The sequence below is a fragment of the Convolutriloba macropyga genome, chromosome 11 (genome assembly GCF_964194025.1).
Source record: "Convolutriloba macropyga chromosome 11, txConMacr16.3, whole genome shotgun sequence".
NCBI lineage: Eukaryota > Metazoa > Xenacoelomorpha > Acoela > Convolutidae > Convolutriloba > Convolutriloba macropyga.
Window position 1 is genome coordinate 12149941 of NC_134478.1, and position 20548 is coordinate 12170488.

Sequence of the window (20548 nt, forward strand, 5' to 3'; positions counted from 1 at the left end):
CCTTTTTCGACAATAAGCAACCTAAATTCTAGACTGGTACAACGAAAATTCGAAATGACGAAAATACGCGAAAAAATGCAACATTTTGGGCTCAAAAACTCCTAAAAATGACCTTTTAACCTTTAACTAAGGGCCTTCCCAGTAGCTTCACCACACTAAGCACTTGAAGGACTACAAAACGCGGCTAAGGGCCTCTAATGAAACTTAATGCCAGCTGGCACTACCTGTTTATCCCGTTTTTAAGGACGAAAAGTCAAATGGGTCAGACAAAAAATCGGTCAAGCGAAAAAAATACCGACAGGAATAAAATAATTGCTACAAGCTTCGTTAATTGCAACAGCTCAGAAAGCACTCGAAAACCAAATCGGTCACGAGCAAATTTTACATAAAAAAGAAACACGTTTGCAATAATTGTTTCATACTTCGTTTGAGAGCAATTAAAAATACATCACCATAATTCTTTGATTCGTGAAAAGAAACCGATACACCAATATAAAATCAGTTCTCAACCTTTGTTAGATTGGGGTACATACATCGATTCAACAACGGGTCGTAGAAAAAGAATTTAAAAATCTTTACTCTTCTTTGAAAAATATAAGTCGAAGAGAACATAACTCGAATAACTTTGGACCAATTGCTCCCAAACGACTGGAGAAGCAATGAAGTTAGAGGGGAGCATAGGCTAGAGAAACTACAGAGGGGTTCGATCCCGTCACCTGCCGGATAAGACTCCTGGCAAGTGAGCACCAACTGTACGGGCTATGCACTTTCATCTCTCAAAATCGGTTTTCCTTTAGCAACAGAAGTAGTGCTTGCAATTGAAATCACTCAGAAAAGAATCAACATGACAAGCGTGGAAAAGTCACAAGCGTCAAAGAAAATTGAATTCAAAAGAATGTTCTAGAAGAAAAAAGTAAAGCAAAAACTTTACATAAAAAAGACACGTTTACTATAATTGCTTCAAACTTCTTTTGAGAGCAATTAAAAAAAACCATTACCCATCTTCGGTTTGTTAAAAGCCACTGCTATTGCTCCACGGATATTCAACATAAATGACGACGGAAACGAGTGAAACATAAAGCGGGTCAATATTGGGCATGCGACAATAAGGTGTAGGTTTAGAGTATACAGGATTTAGTATAGTATTAATTAAGTGAGTTCCAATGCATTTGTGCTGCTGAAGACAAGCAATTGCAAGCACCAGCAAATGTAAAATTATCTCTTTTCTCTCGAGGTAGCATATATTGTACCTCTATCTGGCAACATAAACATACCCGACAGATTGCCGGAAAGCAGCCGCCGTTGATTCCCATAGCCAAGATTGGGATTGAAAGAAGAAAAAATACTAACGAAAAAATTGATTTTTGTACAAAAATTATTAAAGTGCGAACTATTTTGATGTTATTTTGGAGCTGAACATACTCGTGTTTCGTAGCGAGACAATATAGGGGCTAGTATCAATACCAATAAGAGATGTTGACTCAGAACAAAGTTCGAGTAACGGACATCTAAAATTGGGCATTATGGCTTCATCCCGTTTCTATTTCCGATTTCATTTTTTGATACTGACTCTGTTCACTTTGAATTGCTTTGCTGGGCATCTGCTGTCTAAAAACACTTTTAGCACAATGAGAAATGAGTGAAACTAGCCTAGAGAAGTCAAAAAAGATTTCACGCAAAATGTCGAAAAGGCGGCAAAATGAGGTAAAGCAAAAAATTTTCATTGACTAAACGAAAAACTATACCTAGAACGAACTGAGAGAGAATTGCGAAAAACATTTACAAAAAACAGATACAAAAATTTAAAAAAAAACAGAAAATCAATGTCAAAATGCCGCACGTGAACAAAAAAAAACACTTTGAAATTGAAATTTAGTTCAAGCAAAAAAAAACTAGTCCTAGAATGAACTATGAATGGATTGGGAAAACCATTTAGAAAAAGTGCCAATCCAAAAAGTAAAACAGTAAAAATCAAAGTGAAATTGCCGCATGTGAACAAAAAATCACAAGCGAAAAAGCGATTTTTGTTCAAACACCGTTTTCTCGCTCTACTTTAAAATTAGAGCGAAACAATTTCACATCACAAAACAACTCGCTTTTCTCTCCACTTCCTGTTTCGGCATGACCAAAATCACGACTCCAATTTGACTTCAAAAATCATGAAAATGTGTGAACAGATCTTAAAAAAAGACAGCGCCCCAATACAATTCAAATTCTTTGAATTGTAAAAAATAGTAGCGCTATAATAGCCGGCTGAGAAGCTGAGGCGGCTACTAATTAGCAATCAGTAGGATTATTCTTAAAATGTCAACTGTCACATGCTATTAAAACTATCATTTGTCCCAACAGATTTGTTTTCTCATTACAGCCCTATTCCATAACCAAAAACACGTCGTGCAACTTTTAAAAATGCCAACTTTTAGAAATGCCAAATTCTGCGGTGTCAGTTTTTCCTAAATAAACTCAGATTTTAAAACTGTTGGCATTTTAACACGCAAAGTTCGTTCGCTAAGCAAGGTTGCGTGATTCTGGAAGTTATTCCAGAATTTTGGCTTGTATCTTGAACCAGTAAGCGGTTCTCGATGAATGTCAGATTTTGTACGTGACTTCATTAGTTTCACTAAACCTAAACCTCACCTCAACTCATAGTTGAATTTTAAAGTTTTAGCACAGCAAATTCTTATATTGAATTGGAGGTGGGCTATAAGTTATCGACGGCTGTAATGGTAAAAAAATCGTTCCATCTCAAAGGCGAACAGGACCAAGATGCCACAAACCAAGAAAATTTTAAATTCTAAAATCAGCTACATGACGACACTACACAACAGTAATTAAGCACAATCAGGAGCAAATGTTTACCAATTCGAGGGAACCACTATTGGGTTCCCTTTTGGGGTCCACGGGTTGTTTATCCACAACCACTGTTTTAATGTGGATTTGACCCGTTTTGGTGGTCGTTACCACCGGCTGTTTATGCTGCTATAAACAAGACAACCGAGTGAAAAGCGACCGTAAACTTGACCAAATGCAGAAATACAACCTCCTCAGAAATCCGCTTAAATCTGTCAGTGAAAAGCTATAGAAATTTTATGTAAAACCAATTACTGATTTCAAAAGATGCAGAGAATATTTCGTGTGCTTACCATTGTATAATTGTAGCTTCAACTGAATTGATTTAAAAAAATTATATTGAGGCAAAGCTGCTGATGTTAATTTGAGCTATGAGCTTGCGGCTCTTGATTTCAAAGGAGCTTTTTTCTCTTTTTGTTGGGGGGGGGGGGGGAGAGGAGGGAGGGGGCGGTGTTGAATTCGCAAAAAAACAACTTTTCTCATAAACGAGAACGTTCAGCGCATATTTTTGATTGCAATGATGCAATGAAGAGATGAAAATGCTGCCACCTGCCGTTGGTTCTAGAGATAGTTCGTTCTGTCTTACAATCGATAAGGGGATGGGAGGCCGAAAATGACGTTTGGCAACTTTTGAAGTCCCAATTCGTTTGAGCCGCGAAGGTCCCAAAAAAATTCAGTTCGTTTATTTCGATAACTAACAAACAGTTCTCTAGCAGCCGCATCAAAGTAAGTGATTGCCATTTACATAGTTGTCACGATTGTCGTTTGACAGCCACTGTCAACTTCACTGCCAGCAATTTTACCAACTGATAAGTCGATTTCATTTGCGTAAACTTTGCGAGATTACATTATACATGATGATCCCAGAAAAGACCCGAAAATTTATCCAGCTACTTGCCACTTTATCTCACTCACCTCGAGTTGCTTGACAGGAATGGCCTGATCTGGCCCGTGGTGGAATTCCCTGTGCAGTTTCCCGCTCTGCAGGTCTCTAATGAATGTCTTCAGAAGCTCTGCATCGCTAAAACCAAAGCAACGTCATAACTGTAACTGCTATTAAAGTACAGGATACAAGTGACTGAAGTCACTGAAAACTTCTGGCATGAAATTTGTGGACAGATAAGCAAGACCCGCATTTGCACGTTTGAAACTGCCGGAAGTAATTGGCATTTTAACTTCTGGAATTGGAAATGGAACTTCTGACTAAGTTCTGAACTCGCGACTTTGAATGTTCTTAAACTTGACATATGAACAGCTGTGTTCACATGAATTAATTCACATAATAAGCTTTTACGCTAAATCCATAAAATTTATACACATACCGAGTAAAGACTCATTTTCACTTTAGCTTGTCACGCAAATTCCGTTTTCTACTGCTGCTATAAATTGAAATTCAGATCTTGACCATAGGTGTACGAAGTATAGGTTACGTGACACTGAGAACTTCTGGCGTTTATAGAGAACATAGTATTGATTCAAGATATTCAGTCAGAATTTCGAAGCTTTCTTTGAAATGAACTTTGAAGTAACCTTGCTTAAAATACGTCATGTTCTAAAATGACGATTGTCAACTTCTGGCTATGTATTTAGCAACTTCTGGCATCATGACTTCTGTCACTGCCGACTTCCGCCATTTTATAACGTGCACGTGCTTGTTTTAATTATCGGTTCAGAGCGTTATGGTCAAATATACATTAGAAAGCATCCTTGTTTATATTATCAATATTTATTTTGATATATTTATTTTTATAGTGCATAAATGATACTTACAACATCTTGTCCTGATGCGGGTAGACATACATGTGTTTGAAACTGTCTATGGCGAGAACAGGCAAGTCTTTGATCTGTTTGCCCATGTGGTGTAGTGGATGTGCGAATTGCACACCATCGGCTGTCAGAAACGTCACTATCTCTGCAAACAAACACAACAACTCATCACTAAACTCAGTCAACAAAACAGAACAGAACCCGAATTGTTAGCTAACATTATATTAATAGAAAACATTAACATAACGGACTAATGTCGGAACAACTGCTCTCGAACGACTGTGGGTTGCGAGGTTCTATTGTAGTAAGCTTCAGTCCGAGGGCGGGGGGGGGGGGGTTCTTGTGAAGGAGAGACAACTAAGGGGCTGCAAATAACGTTATTTGAGGATATTACAGACCACTATTAGGATTTAAAGTATAAAATGAAGTTATCGGCATCACTTGAAAAAAACGCAAACAACTTTTCGTAAGAAATTGATAATGCCTGTTCAATTTCATTCAGCGGAAGCCCTTTTATTAGGAAGCTGTATATTACCATTATGAATTTCATTGATCTCAAAATAATTAAAAATAAACTTACTAAATTTTAAAGTGCAAAATTCATTTTGCAGAGTCAGTAAGTCACTTCTGTTCAAAATCTGATCACGCAAAAGACTTACAAAACTTGCTAGAGAAAGAGAGAGAAGTGACGTCAGGGGCTCAAAAGCCATTAGTTGCCATTTCAGCCTTAAGACTGAATGAGCACCAGACAACGAAACAAAACATAGCCGGAAGACTACGGAAAAGAATCGAAGCTGCCTACTAACTTCAACCAAAATCAAATTTAAAAACTCCGAAAATCTACATATCACTTACGAAGTAATTGAAACCAAAAAAGTTTAATGCAACTGAAAAAATACTGAATTTAACTTTGAAAAACAGATCCGAAAACAAAAAAGACATTACAGGAGCATTCTGCATAAGCCCTCAATCAATTTTCAAGCTAGTGAGCCAAACGGGGTTACTTAGCAGCGGGTAAGCGTGTGGGGTCTAGGTGGGGTAGCGGGTAGGCAGATGAAGAGGGTGCGGTAGGAACGTAGAATAATTGACGTTACAGGAACTGGAAAAGTGAAGCCAAAATAAAAATCGTTCAAAACTTGCTCAAATTGGCCTTTTCACAATGGAAATTATTGAATTTCTCGATTTTCAGCGTTGAGTAAAATGAAAGTCAACTATTTAGCTTTTACTTCAAACGACTGAACACATCCTGAGGACCAACATAAAACGTACCCGGCCGATCGCCGGAAAACGGCCGCCATTAATTAGCATTACCCAGATCAGGATTTAAAAAACAAAAGAATTGAAATAATTTCTTTTGAAGTGCGAGCTAACTTGATTCAATTTGGTAGCCAGACAGCCTCCTCTTTCTTAGATATGATAGCATGATTAGTATCAAAACCAATGAACGCAGACCTGGTGACAAAGAATAATTGGAACAAATTTCCAACACTAGGCCTCTAAAACTGGTTTTTGCGGGTTATTCCCATTCCTATTTCTGATTTCGTTCTTCGATAGGACTCTATTCGATTGACATTGCGTCGCTGAACAAATGCTGTTTGGAATCATTTTGAGAGTAGCGAAGAAAGCAAGTAGCCATAACCAACAAACGTCGAAGGAAATTCTAGAACAACTAATGTAAACGAACAAAGTAAACATAACCAACAAACGTCGAAGGAAATGCTCTCGAACAACTAATGCGAGCTCTAACCTATTGCAGCAAGCTTAACTCGGAGGGAGGGGGGGGTAACCAAGAGGAAAGTTTACTGATGCTTTGCAAATGATGTCACTAGAGGTTATTATATACCGCTACCAAGATTCAAAGTCAACAATTTCGGCGCACTTTTGTTTGACTTTTAGCCGAGAGCTGCCGCCAATTGAGCTCATCTGCAAAAAATTGTGAAAAAAATATAGATCAAGCATCATCCAAAAATTCAAAGACGTCACTTGAAGACGTCAAAGTCAAACATAGCCGGTAAATTGCCGGAAAACAGCTGATAGAAATTGACAGCATTTTTTCTAAGTCTCAAAGTGTTCTTATTAGGTGAGCAAATTCTGCATATGTCGCTAGATTCTACAATAACAAAAATTCAGCTTCTAATCTGAATGCTATTAAGCATAAAACCAATTCCAGTTAGCAATCGCTTTAATGAACTTTGATAATCTAATGCACTATGACTTAATGACCGAGCTTTATATGTTTATCTCGTTTCTTTTGATTTTGCTCTTTTTTGACCGTAATCACTAGCTTACGTTATTCAGTGAGTTAAAAAAAATTAAAATCTATTTAGTTGAAACAGTTAGTTAGGTAAGTTAGAAGTCAAGCGTCAAAATTGTGACTTATGTAAAACGAAAAACGTGATCAAAAGGTAAAGCGAACTAAAAAAAAGCTACTAAATGGTAGCCGTTGAGAGGCTGACGGCGGCTATTAAAAAGTCACTTGAACACACAAAACCATCAGGCAAAAATTTTGCATTGAGACTATTTAATAACAATTCACGCAGAAGATTGGACAAGCTATGAACTAGGTAATGTAAAGTAAAAAATGTTTGACCGCCGAAGTAAATAAAAGCAGGACAAGTCTTGAATTGCAACCCAAAGATTTATCTAGAGTTTTTCTAGAGTTTATCAAAGATCTATTTAGTTGTAACAGTTAGTTAGGTAAGTTAGAAGTCCAGCGTCAAAATTGTGACTCATGTAAAACGAAAAACGTGATCAAAAGGTAAAGCGAACTAAAAAAAAGCTACTAAATAGTAGCAGTTGAGAGGCTGACGGCAGCTATTAAAAAGTCACTTGAACACACAAAACCATCAGGCAAGAATTTTGCATTGAGACTATTTAATAACAATTCACGCAGAAGATTGGACAAGCTATGAACTAGGTAATGTAAAGTAAAAAATTTTTGACCGCCGAAGTAAATAAAAGCAGGACAAGTCCTGAATTGCAACCCAAAGATTTAAACAAAAATCTGACGGTCAACCTCCGATTGACAACTCCCAGTAGTCAACAGAGCAAGTACCAATATACACATGAAAAGAAGGAAAAAAATATAAAGCTATTACATTTTTTGCAAAAGTTCATTTTTAACAAAAAAAAACTTGATTAACTAATTGAAACCGTTATCGAAATATTAAACAAACGTTAACGCAAAAACATCGACGCAACATTTGAAAACAAATGGAAGTCAAAGAAAAAGGGGCAACAGAGCAAGTTCGGAGCGCCGAACTCTAAATCGCACAAAATATTGAAATACGAAACTAAAACATCTAACCCTTAAACACAGAAACATCAAATGCCAAAAAACCAAAATTGTGTCGAAGTTAATAAAACTAGTACGTATGGATATAAAATTAACAATGCCTCACTAGACAGCCAAGGAGACCTTTAATTGAACTAAGTCAGGGTAAAACAAAAACATAACCAAATGAAGTTGAGCGAATTGCTCTCGAACGATAGGTGAGCGGTTGGCTCTGTCAGTAGCTATCTGCTGCTCAGGGAGGTCAACCTTAGCTTAAACGAGGGGGGCATGAGGTGGGAGGGGGGTAATAGTTGTCTGCTGAGCGCCGAGGGGGAGTGTGCTGTGCTATGCGTGAAATGAGGTCGAGTGGAGGGGGGGGGGGGGAATTAGGTGGAGGTAAAGGAGGAGTCAATTTCCAAGAACCACCCTCAAAATTATTTGTCTTCTATAGTGCTTCGCTGTATCGTAGACTTAGGCCCCCGACTAGTGAGCCCCAGGGCTCTAAGAGAACTTAACTGAGACAACTTTGTCACTGTTTTGAAGTAATTTTTCTTAGTTTTGTCCGCATTTAGTTTTTAATGTCTCTAACGAGTTTTGTTGCAATTATATTTGTCCAGTGGGCTTATTTTATACGACTTTCTTCTTGACAAAGGTGGGGTTCAATTAAACAAACACGCCATACTAAAGATCAAAGGACTTGTCATTAACTTGGTTAAGTCAAAGAAAATGAAAGAAAATAACAACAAATGCAGGCAAAATATCAATATTTTTGTGAATATCAAAGGTTAAAAAGTTAGATGTAAAATGAAACCAGTAAATGTATGCAGCTGTGCCCCATTAGAGAGCCAGTCAGACCCTCCATTAATGCCACTAGATGTCAGAAAAAGAATGCGAAAACTGGGTAAGGCTCAAAAACAGATTTTTTTAAAAATGAAAAACAAGGTGCGCCGAAGTAGCTAAAACCTTTAGATATCAATTGAAATCAATAAATAGTGCCTAATCAGAGAGCTAAGAAAACTGGTCATTAACGATACTAAGTTATAGCACAAAACAGTACAAAAATGGGCAAACAAAAAAGAAACGCGCTGAGATAGTTTTGAAAACAGCTAGGGTTAAATTCGTAACAACGCTTAATATGATCTATCCAGCAAAAACTTCAATTACGCCTCAATAGAGAGCCAGTGAGACCTGTAATAAGACTGTAATAGATCAACAAGAAGAAACAAAAACCTAATTAGGACTTAAAAAACCACATGATTTTTGGAAACAAGCTGTGATAGAGTAGTTAAAACATTTACATATCAACTAAAACTATTAAACAAATTCTATTATACATTATTAAGGGCCACTGAGACCAATCATTGGTGAGTCTAAGAAAAAAGACAACAAACACTGCATGCAAACATTCAAAATTCAGAAAACTTTGGATAATTTTATTAAAACCAAGTGTCTAAATCATATAAAACATTAATTGCACATCGATGCATCATACACTATTAAATCACGTGCTTGACCGGTTGAAACCATCAATCTAAAAAATCTAGAGAAGTAACGGCAAAAATTGGCATGTCAAAAATAATTGCGTTTCTAACTCCGAAAATCTGTTCCAACACCAATCTCCCAGTACACTTAAAAGCAGTTTGAAAAACTGACACTTAAACTATTCGCTTTCTCGCTCCCTTTACTACTCCAATCTTACTAATATCACAACTCTAATTTATCTTCTCACTGACAACAGAAAGTGGGATCAAATCAAAAAAGACCGCGCACCAATTCAATTAAAAATCTCGATTTCTAGATAATAGCTCCACAATAATAGCCTGCTGAGAAGAATAACCAATACTAGTCTTCAGTTCGTAAAAACCAAGAGCTACGCAATGTAGCTTCACTCCGCGTACAGCTTTGTAGTTACAAAATATTTCGTGTCTGCGTTTTTAGCTGCTTTTCTATTTTTTCAGTGTTCTTTTCATAAGCAACAATGCTCAATTTTGGTGACTGGATACTTGGGTCACTGGACTATTGAAGCCAAGATTGTTCAAACTGTCACCGCCCTTCACTGCATCAATTTATATCTCTTCTTCAGTTTCGGTGAACTAATTAAAGACTAGTAAGGCTCTACCCGAACTGCTCAGCGACTTAATGCTTTCCGGGCTTTACCTGTTAATCCCATTTTCCAGGGAGAAAGTCAAATGGTCAGACGAAAAACACCGATCAGATGAAAAGTCGGTAGTATAAACAAAATAAATAAAGAGGACCAGCAGAACTAATAAAATTGCTAACATAGCTGGCAGATTGCCAGAAAATAGCCGCAATAGATTCGTAGATAGGCAGTCTAAAAAAAAGTAAAAAAGACAGACCAAAAAAATTCGTCTTTTCATTGAAGGCTGATCTGTTATATTTTGATTAAAAATCTGTATAGGTTATTGCTGCCTCTATTAGCTGATCTCAAATAACCTTCATTTAGAGTGACACACACCCATTTGACCTTATCTCTTTGAATTGAAGTAAACAAAAGTCAATTTCAAAGTGAGGAAGTCATTTTTGAGAGTGAGGTAAGTCAAGTGTGACCAAAAATTCAATCACGCGCATGAACAAAAAAAAACTCGCTCCACTAAGAGCAAAAAATGACGTCACACGTGCAATTCAGTTGAAATTGCATGAACGAATGAACAAAAAGTGGCTGTGACGTCATATGGTCGTAACAAAAATCATGACGACGAAATAAAAAAACATAGCAGGACAAGTCCTGACGTACAATTCAAAGAATTTTCATTGACTAAACAGAAAAACTAGACCTAGAATGGACTATGAGTGAATTTAGAAAACCATTTTAAAAAAAATCATATCAAAAAAAAAAGAAAAAAACAAAATCAATGTCAAAATGCCGCATGTGAACAAAAAAACCACTAGCGAGAAATGAAAATTGAATTCAAACAAAAAACTAGGCCTATAATCAGCTGTGAATGGATTGGAAAAACCATTTAGAAAAAAATCCGATCCAAAAAATCGAAAAAACAGTAAAAATCAGAGTGAAATTGACGCATGTGAACAAAAAACCGCTACCGAGAAACCGAATTTTTGTTCAAACACCGTTTTCTCACTCTACTTTAAAATTAGAGCGAAAAAAATTCACGCCGCAAAACCACTCGCTTTTTCGCTCCATTTCCTGTTTCGGCGTGACCAAAATCACTACTCCAATTTGACTTCAAAAATCATGAAAATGTGTGAACAGATCTTAAAAAAAAGACAGCGCCCCAATACAATTCAAATTCTTTGAATTGTAAAAAAACCAAGAGAAGGCCAATAATAGCCCCAGCTATGGCTGTGCGGCTATTAATAAGTTTTGTTAGAGCAATTAAACGTAAATTTTGATAACATCTCCGGGCCCTCAACAAAGTCACATTCATTTCACTCTAAAACCTTTGAGAGGGTAGAGCTGCTTCTGGACAACTTCGGTGAACAGCCTGGGTGACTCCGTATCGTCTGGTTTGTGGAAGAGAATCAAGAATGGAATACCTTCCTCCGTCAGCTCCTACAAACACATCGGGTGAAAAATTGTAAAAAGTTATTTTTACTAACTCACTGAATCTTTAACCTTTAATTTCAAATATCAAGAAAAATTAACTTTAATTGTTCAACAAATTCAATCTGATTAGACTGTTAAAATTTAACCCCAGGGTTATACATTAAATTTATAAGTTCAAAAATAATACTACTTTTTTGACATATTGAGTTTTTAATCAACTCTCGATGCGATAACTTTAGAATACTACAATAATCTGGAAAATCAGCGAAACTCTGCCCTGAGATTAGACTTTCTTCTTACGCCATTCTTTTCTCGACACAGAAAAGTGCACGAAAGGGACGACGAAACAGAATAAACCTTTTTCACTGTTGACGACTTTTCCGAAACCTTTTCACAGATATTTCCATTCAAACTTAGATGTTCTTGTATTGTCGTTATTGTTTCCTAGACAGTTCTCCTTTCATTGCGAGCAACAGTGAGTCTTATCACATAACATGTATTATTACATAAGTCTTATTACATCACTTATCTCACAGCAGTTAGTCTTATTACATCACTAGAGACTTATCACACATTTCAACTATTGCACAGTTGTTCACTTAGTTTTTCAAGCCTCTCTGGTGAACAAAAGCATTGTTTTTATAAATGGAATATAAACTGCAAACTGAACATCAATGAACAAAGCTTCTTTTCTCATGTCTCTTCTATTAAAAAAGGAACAGATAAACACATGTTGTTTGTTTTCGTGCTGCAACTCATTTTTAAATTAAGAAATTTCCATAACAGAATTTATCGTATTATCTCAGATAATTTGTTGCAATTTTATTTGGAGAAAGTTTGACCAATCACAAATGGTCTGTCAATTTCTATTTGATACCCCCTCGGCTTGTAATGCATTCAAGAACTAAATTCTTCTCTAAAAGCTACCTCAACTTCATAAATTTCAACTCGTAATAAGTTATGTGAATTTTTATTCATGGGAAAACTTTTAGTACTCATTTCCTTTTATTCAATTCATTCGAAATTCTCGAAAAATCGGCTGGTGTAAAAAAATAACATAAGCATAGCGTAAAAAGGAAACTTCGCAAAAGTCTTCAAATAAAATTCCTCTTTTGCAACCGTTTGGACATGCTCAAAAAATTATAAATGCATCATGGTACCAAAAAGCTACAAGTGCGAAATGGGCAGTTGTTTGGGTAAATTTGGAAAAAAAACTATGGAAAATTGACTCAGATTTCGTTAGAAACGGCCGGAAACTTGATGTTTCCAAAAAGCTAAAAATGCAATGACTTGTTAGACCTGATTTGAACTCAAAATGTTGTTTCATTTGATGTCTGTGGTGCTTTTTAAAACTTCATTAGGTGTACGTAGCTTTTTGGTGCCATAGTGCAAGTAAGTCAGCTTGATGTTGCTTCCACACATTTTCAGCTATTTTCTGTATCTACAACAAACTGACATTAGAATGAAGTTTTAATTAAGTGAAGAGTAACCTCAGCATTTTCGAAGGTGATAACTCGCACTAGAGACACGCACTTGTCCTGTGCCCAGGCGTAGAACATGTCGTGTGTTTTCAGACTACTCGTGAAGATTTTCTCCGCGTGCTCAACCTGAAAATGAGATTTATTAATTTAACGAGTTTTACTTTTATACTAATTTAATACCTTCATTGTCGGGACAATAACGGATTCCGCGAAAATTTTCTCAACAATACGGCAGATGGTCGAACAGTGTGAAAAAAGCGTTTTCAAGACGAAACAAGCCGACTAACGTCGGACAAATTCCTCTCGAACGATCGGCGGGGCGATTGGCGCTGTAGCAAAGAAAAAGGTTATACTTTTCTTTATAGGTGCAAAAGAATCCGACTCGGGAGGTACTGGACTTCGCGACCTCGTGCCTTCGATACATGCACTTACACTACTTAATTTCTCAAGTAGTGAAATTTAGGTCCCGCAAAAACCAAGAATTTAAGCGGGAAAAAGTTACTCCTGTCGTGAAATCGAAAGAACGTTCTACAAAAATTTTGCATAAAAAGATACGCGTTTCCGTTTACAATAATTGCTTCAAACTTCACAGACAGACATGAATCGAGTGAAATAAACCAATTGATACCAATATTTCAAAACTATTCCGAGACAAATTCCTAAAAAATATTAGGACATAGTTTAGAAACAATCAATCCAAGACTGAGTTTTTGAAAAAAATTGAAATCAAAACGTGTGTGTAGAACCCAGTACATTATCAAGGAGTGACATAATTGATCAAAAAATTTTGTTCCAACATCCATAAAAAAATCAAGCAACGCACAATACGAAAACGAAAAGCACAACAATTCAGTGCTGAGCAATCCTAGGCACTGTGGATCTCAACAAAATAGTTCTTTTCAGCTTTTGAAGCAAAATCAAATGGTGAAAAAACTGGATAAAATTTTAAAAAATTAAAGCAAACGCTCAAAAAAATCTTTTGCCTGAAGAACGAGTCGTTAATTCTATTTAGTGGCTGGCTTCAAAATTTTTTTGGCTCAAAAATTTGATCACAAAAAAACTCTATAGGTGCAAAAGAATCCGACTCGGGAGGTACTGGACTTCGCGACCTCGTGCCTTCGATACATGCACTTATACTACTTAATTTCTCAAGTAGTGAAATTTAGGTCCCGCAAAAACCAAGAATTTAAGCGGGAAAAAGTTACTCCTGTCGTGAAATCGAAAGAACGTTCTACAAAAATTTTGCATAAAAAGATACGCGTTTCCGTTTACAATAATTGCTTCAAACTTCACAGACAGACATGAATCGAGTGAAATAAACCAATTGATACCAATATTTCAAAACTATTCCGAGACAAATTCCTAAAAAATATTAGGACATAGTTTAGAAACAATCAATCCAAGACTGAGTTTTTGAAAATAATTGAAATCAAAACGTGTGTGTAGAACCCAGTACATTATCAAGGAGTGACATAATTGATCAAAAAATTTTGTTCCAACATCCATAAAAAAATCAAGCAACGCACAATACGAAAACGAAAAGCACAACAATTCAGTGCTGAGCAATCCTAGGCACTGTGGATCTCAACAAAATAGTTCTTTTCAGCTTTTGAAGCAAAATCAAATGGTGAAAAAACTGGATAAAATTTTAAAAAATTAAAGCAAACGCTCAAAAAAATCTTTTGCCTGAAGAACGAGTCGTTAATTCTATTTAGTGGCTGGCTTCAAAATTTTTTTGGCTCAAAAATTTGATCACAAAAAAAACTCATGCAAAGTATAAAACGAAAATGACAGCAAGGACAACCGACCAGTTTCTCGGCAATTCGGCAATCCTAGGCACTGGGGATGTAAAAATTTGATCACAAAAAACTCATAAAGTATAAAACGAAAATGACAGCAAAGACAACAAATCAGTTGCTAGGCAATCCTAGGCATTGGGGAAAAAACAAAGTTAGCTGAACCGAACACTCGTCTGTATCTGCCTGACATATAGGTTGCAAATTCTACTTATTGAATTGCATTAAAAATCAAAAACATTTTATAAACAAAAAACCGACTACAGTCGGTCGAAATCCTCTCATACGACGGTGAAGCGGTTGCCTTCGGTAGCCAGCTAGGGGGGGTAGGGTTGCGAGAACTGGATGAGAGGGGGTCGAAATAGCCATGTCGACAAGAATGCCGGGGAGGGTTTTTTGGGGAGGGGGTGAAAGGTGAGGGGGGACTAAGGGGGTCAACGTCAACATCACATAATTTGAATTACGTTGCTTAATCTCAGCATTTAATAACATATGATAGGAAACAGTTCTTGCGGAAATAGTATATCTTAAATAACTTGAATTATATTGCTATTATCTCAACATTCATTTCACATTGATTAGGAAAACAAACAGAAAACATAACCGACTGAAGCCGGGGAAGTGCTCTCAAACGACCGGCGAGCGGTTGGCTTCGTCAGTAGCTAGCCACGGTTTAGTGAGGCTAGCTTTAGATTAATTGAAGGCGCTTAAGGTGAGCGCAGCAGGGGTGCACCGCAGCGGGGGTGCAAAAGTGGATTAGAGGGACTGATGTGGGTGCGGTGGGTGGGGTGTGGGATCAATTTGTAAGAACCGCCATTCACACCATAAGTATTAAGTCTCCAAAACAGTTTGTTAATCGCATACTTGAAGAATAGCGGGCTGAACGTCTCTAAGAGAACTTAATTCAAACTGGGCGCTACCTCTTTATCCCGTTTCTGAAGACAAAAGTCAAATGGGTCAGACGAAAACTCGGCCAAGCAAAAAGTTGCATCAGAGAGACAAACAGGATTGATATCTCTCCGAAGTAACCTATTATTAAAACCTAGAGGTGGTTACTTACACCTAGGGCTAATAAAAATCAATATGTCAAAAATTTTCAAAAAAGGACAGTATTAATTTTCGTGTTTTTAGCGAGCGGTTGTTTGTCAGTAGCTAGAAACGTGGGGGGTGCACCGAGGGCTGATGGGGGGAATAGCGGGATGGGGTAACAGCGCGCGGGGGGTGGGGGCAACGGGAGGGGTCAGCAGTGGAGGGGTCTTCAACCTCTAATAACCACCCTTCAAACCAGAAATAAAAGTCTCCAAAACAGTTTGAGTTGAAAAGCTCTAAGAGCAATTAATGCACACTGGGCTCTACCTGTTTATCCTTTTTATACCTGTTTGAGGACAAAAAGTCAAAAGCGTGAGACGAAAAATTGTTCAAGCAAAAAATCACATTAAAAAGACCGACAGGACTAAAATAATTGCTACAAACTAGTTTGAGAGCAATTAAACATACCCGGCAGATTACCGGGAAAATAGCCGCCGTTGATTCCCATAACTCTATTGAGGATTGAAAGAAAAGAAAATATCAACAAAACTTGATTCTTGTATAAAAACATTTTTAAGTGCGATTTATTTTGATGTCATTTCGTAATTGAACATGCTCCTGTCTCTCAGTGAGAGGCTACAAGGTCTAGTATCAATACCAATAAGCATTATAGATAGTAACTAAAACTTATGAGAACAAAGTTCAAGAACCGGGCATCTAAAAATGGGCTTTATGTGTTTATCCCGTTTCTATTTCTCATTTTGATTTTTTTATACCGACTCTCTTCATTTTGAATTGCTTTGCTGAGCAGCTGCTGCTCAAACCGACTTTGAGCAGAATGACAGAAGAGTGAAACTAGCCTAGAGAAGTCAAAAAGATTTCGCGCAAAATGTCGGAAAAGCGGCAAAATGGGTAAAGCGAAAAAAAGTTCGACGAAGTAAAAAAAAATAGGAGCGCTATAATAGCCGACTGAGAAGATGAGGGCGGCTATTAAAAACAATTGATCAAGCAAATATCAGATGAATCAGGAGTTATTTAATAACCTCTCCAAAATTCAGAAATTCCAATTTGTTCGAATCTATTGCGCGGTTCATCATATGCAATTATTTATCAAACAAAATTCACATATTTCAAAGTATTGAAACATTTGTTGAACTTTGAAATCCAAATGAATAAAATTGTCTCGGAAATAAATGATTCAATTTAGGTGTTAAAAATTTTGTTAAAAATACAAAAATTGCACAAAACTCAAAAATAGATAAAAACTGGCAATAAAAAAATTGTATTCCCTAATTTTTCACTTAAACATAAATCGACTGACATCCGGTAAAATGCTCTCAAACTACTGGCGCGGCATACAATTTAGAAGTGAGCATATGCTAGAGCAACTTTTATGGTTCAAAAACTTCTCGACTCTCGCGAACTCTCGGATGTGAGTCAGTGCAAGCACTCAAAAAATCAAAGACTCATGCGTGAAAAGGTCGCTCAAGATGTGAAATCGAAGAAGAATGTTCTAGAAGAAAACGGCCACGCAAAAAATTTCCCTAACAAGGACACGCACTTTTACATTAATTGCTTCAAACTTCGTTCGAGAGCAATTAAAAACATAAACTGACTAATGTTGGAATTGCTCTCGAACGAACGACAGGCGAGGCGCAATTGAATTCAGGGGCTGTAGCCTAGATAAATTTTTCTTTATGGATACAAAAAAGTTGCCCATGCCGGGATTCGAACCATGGCCCTACCGATCCCTCACAAGAAGCACTGCCCACTCGACCATCAGGCCCCTTACTGCTATGCTGAAATCAATTTTTTAACAACAAGCGTTACATCAGAGTGGAATGGAGATCACTCAAAACTGAAGAACGAAACCGTGAAAAAGACACTCGAGTACTCAAAGAAAGTTTTAAAAGAAAAGCGTAAAAACGGTCAAGCAAAAAAATTTGCATAAAAAAAGACCAACACGTCTACAATAATTGCAACGAACTTCGTTCGAGAGCAATTAAAAATAGTACTGAGAAAAATACTCGTCCATATCTCTCCGAAGTCGAAAAGAATGAAATGACTATTCACACCAGTCATTTGACTAAACGAATTATGCGTATTTTAAACGACGAAAGCATATTTCTGCTCACTCACATTTGGCGGTTTGGCAACTATCTGGAAACTTCCAGCCGGTTTCTGACTTTGTGCAACTTCCCTGAAACAGAATTCTCCCAAATCAGACAATAACTTTCAGGAGCGACGCAAAATTTCATTATAATCTCGCTTATGACTTCAGCTAAATATAGAAAAAAATTCCAGCAAATATCTCGGTTTTTACAGTATTAGTTCACATGTTTCCAAGATCTTTCATACGTATATATTGATACTGTTGTGTACAATTGTTTCTCACGGCAAAATTCTCTTTGAAATTTTATTTTGTTATTATTTCTTTTGTTTGTCCATTGTTAATAGTTGGTTTGACTGCAGTCACAGCAACTATTATGAACATCGATATAAATCTTTAGAGGATTCTCTACAAAAAAAACCGTTAATGTCACTGATAGAATCTTTGTACATGAATTCAATTCAAAGTCTTTTTTGGCTCATGAAAAGCAAAAAAAAACTGCAGAACAGAAACAAAAAAAATGTCTAACCCGAAGGCAGCAAACCATCCGCAGTCGTGTCTTAGCATTCCTGCCACACGGTCGAACTGTTTGAAGTCGGGCGAGTCCTTACTGTCAAAGTAGCCAATCATATTGGTCTTCTTTTTCTAAAACACAATAATTGCTGTGTCACAAAAACAAATGTCATTAAGTGTCGAAAAACACATGATGGAATATTACCCTCTATAATCGTCTTTAATTGGACCTGGTTCTGACAACATAAATGACGAAATTTTTTTCTCGATAGCGCAAGAAATGAGGTCTAAACATAACCGACTAACGTCGGGCGAATTGCTCTTGAACTACTGGCGAGTGGTTGGTTTTTTCAGGGAGCGCTTTTTTGGTTGAGCGCGCGGGGAGAGCTCACGTGGAGGGAGGCCTGGTTGGGGAGCGCGGCGGGAGGCCGGGTAGGGGAGCACAGGGGGGGATCGAGAGCATTTGTTTACAGGTGAAACGATATGCAGCGTGGATGCGGGGGTGGGGGGGAGTGGGGTTGATGTGAGGGCTTGAAGTACGGGGGACTCTAAGTACCGCCCTTCACAGAATGAACTTACCTCTCCAATAATTTTCCCCCATGATGGAATATTACCCTCTATAATTGTCTTTAATTGGACATGGGTCTGACGACGTAAATGACGCAATTTTCTCGATAGCGCAAGAAAAGAGGTCTAAAACATAACTGACTAACGTCGGGCGAATTGCTCTCGAACTACTGGCGAGTGGTTGGCTTTTTCAGGGAGCGCTTTTCTGGTTGAGCGCGCGGGGAGAGCTCACCTGGAAGGAGGCTGGGTAGGGGAGCACAGGGGGGGATCGAGAGCATTTGTTTACAGGTGAAACGATATGCAGCGTGGATGCGGGGGGGGGGGGAGTGGGGTTGATGTGAGGGCTTGAAGTACGGGGGACTCTAAGTACCGCCGTTCACAGAATGAACTTACCTCTCCGGTAATTTTCCCCCATGATGGAATATTACCCTCTATAATTGTCTTTAATTGGACATGGGTCTGACGACGTAAATGACGCAATTTTCTCGATAGCGCAAGGAAAGAGGTCTAAAACATAACCGACTAACGTCGGGCGAATTGCTCTCGAACTACTGGCGAGTGGTTGGCTTTTTCAGGGAGCGCTTTTTTGGTTGAGCGCGCGGGGAGAGCTCACCTGGAAGGAGGCTGGGTAGGGGAGCACAGGGGGGATCGAGAGCATTTGTTTACAGGTGAAACGATATGCAGCGTGGATGCGGGGGGGGGGGAGTGGGGTTGATGTGAGGGCTTGAAGTACGGGGGACTCTAAGTACCGCCCTTCACAGAATGAACTTACCTCTCCGGTAATTTTCCCCCATGATGGAATATTACCCTCTATAATTGTCTTTAATTGGACATGGGTCTGACGACGTAAATGACGCAATTTTCTCGATAGCGCAAGAAAAGAGGTCTAAAACATAACCGACTAACGTCGGGCGAATTGCTCTCGAACTACTGGCGAGTGGTTGGCTTTTTCAGGGAGCGCTTTTTTGGTTGAGCGCGCGGGGAGAGCTCACCTGGAAGGAGGCTGGGTTGGGGAGCGCGGGGGAGGGGGATCGAGCGCATTTGTTTACAGGTGAAACGATATGCAGCGTGGATGCTGGGGGGGGGGGGGGGGTGGGTGGGGCTGATGTGAGGGCTTGAAGAACGGGGGACTCTAAGAACCGCCCTTCACAGAATGAACTTACCTCTCCGGTAATTTTCCCCCATGATGGAATATTACCCTCTATAATCGTCTTTAATTGGACATGGTTCTGACATCATAAATGACGAAATTTTTTTCTCGATAGCGCAAGAAAAGAGGTCTAAAACATAACCGACTAACGTCGGGCGAATTGCTCTCGAACTACTGGCGAGTGGTTGGCTTTTTTGGTTGAGCGCGCGGGGAGAGCTCACGTGGAAGGAGGCCGGGTTGGGGAGCGCGGGGGAGGGGGATCGAGCGCATTTGTTTACAGGTGAAACGATATGCAGCGTGCATGCTGGGGGGGGGGGGGGGTGGGTGGGGCTGATGTTAGGGCTTGAAGAACGGGGGACTCTAAGAACCGCCCTTCACAGAATGAACTTACCTCTCCGGTAATTTTCCCCCATGATGGAATATTACCCTCTATAATTGTCTCTAATTGGACATGGGTCTGACGACGTAAATGACGCAATTTTCTC

The 20548-nt window shown here is 38.3% G+C and overlaps 2 protein-coding genes across 5 annotated transcripts in view; both read right to left on the reverse strand.

The window, feature by feature from the left end:
• Positions 1-20548, reverse strand: part of LOC142349544 (uncharacterized protein C16orf52 homolog A-like) — a 51804-nt gene that overhangs the window by 24723 nt on the left and 6533 nt on the right. The window lies entirely within an intron of this gene.
• The window catches only part of LOC142349540 (endoplasmic reticulum resident protein 44-like), a 558035-nt gene that overhangs the window by 13666 nt on the left and 523821 nt on the right, over positions 1-20548 (reverse strand). For 3 of the 4 annotated variants that reach the window (XM_075401171.1, XM_075401172.1, XM_075401170.1), the window contains exons 7-13: positions 18363-18478; positions 17863-17923; positions 12908-13024; positions 11312-11423; positions 4621-4762; positions 3766-3871; positions 2860-2979 (exon numbers count right to left, since the gene is read on the reverse strand). In XM_075401171.1, coding sequence (XP_075257286.1) covers positions 2860-2979; positions 3766-3871; positions 4621-4762; positions 11312-11423; positions 12908-13024; positions 17863-17923; positions 18363-18478 — 774 coding nt within the window. The remainder of the gene's footprint in view (positions 1-2859; positions 2980-3765; positions 3872-4620; positions 4763-11311; positions 11424-12907; positions 13025-17862; positions 17924-18362; positions 18479-20548) is intronic. The other variant, XM_075401173.1, reaches the window with a different exon arrangement.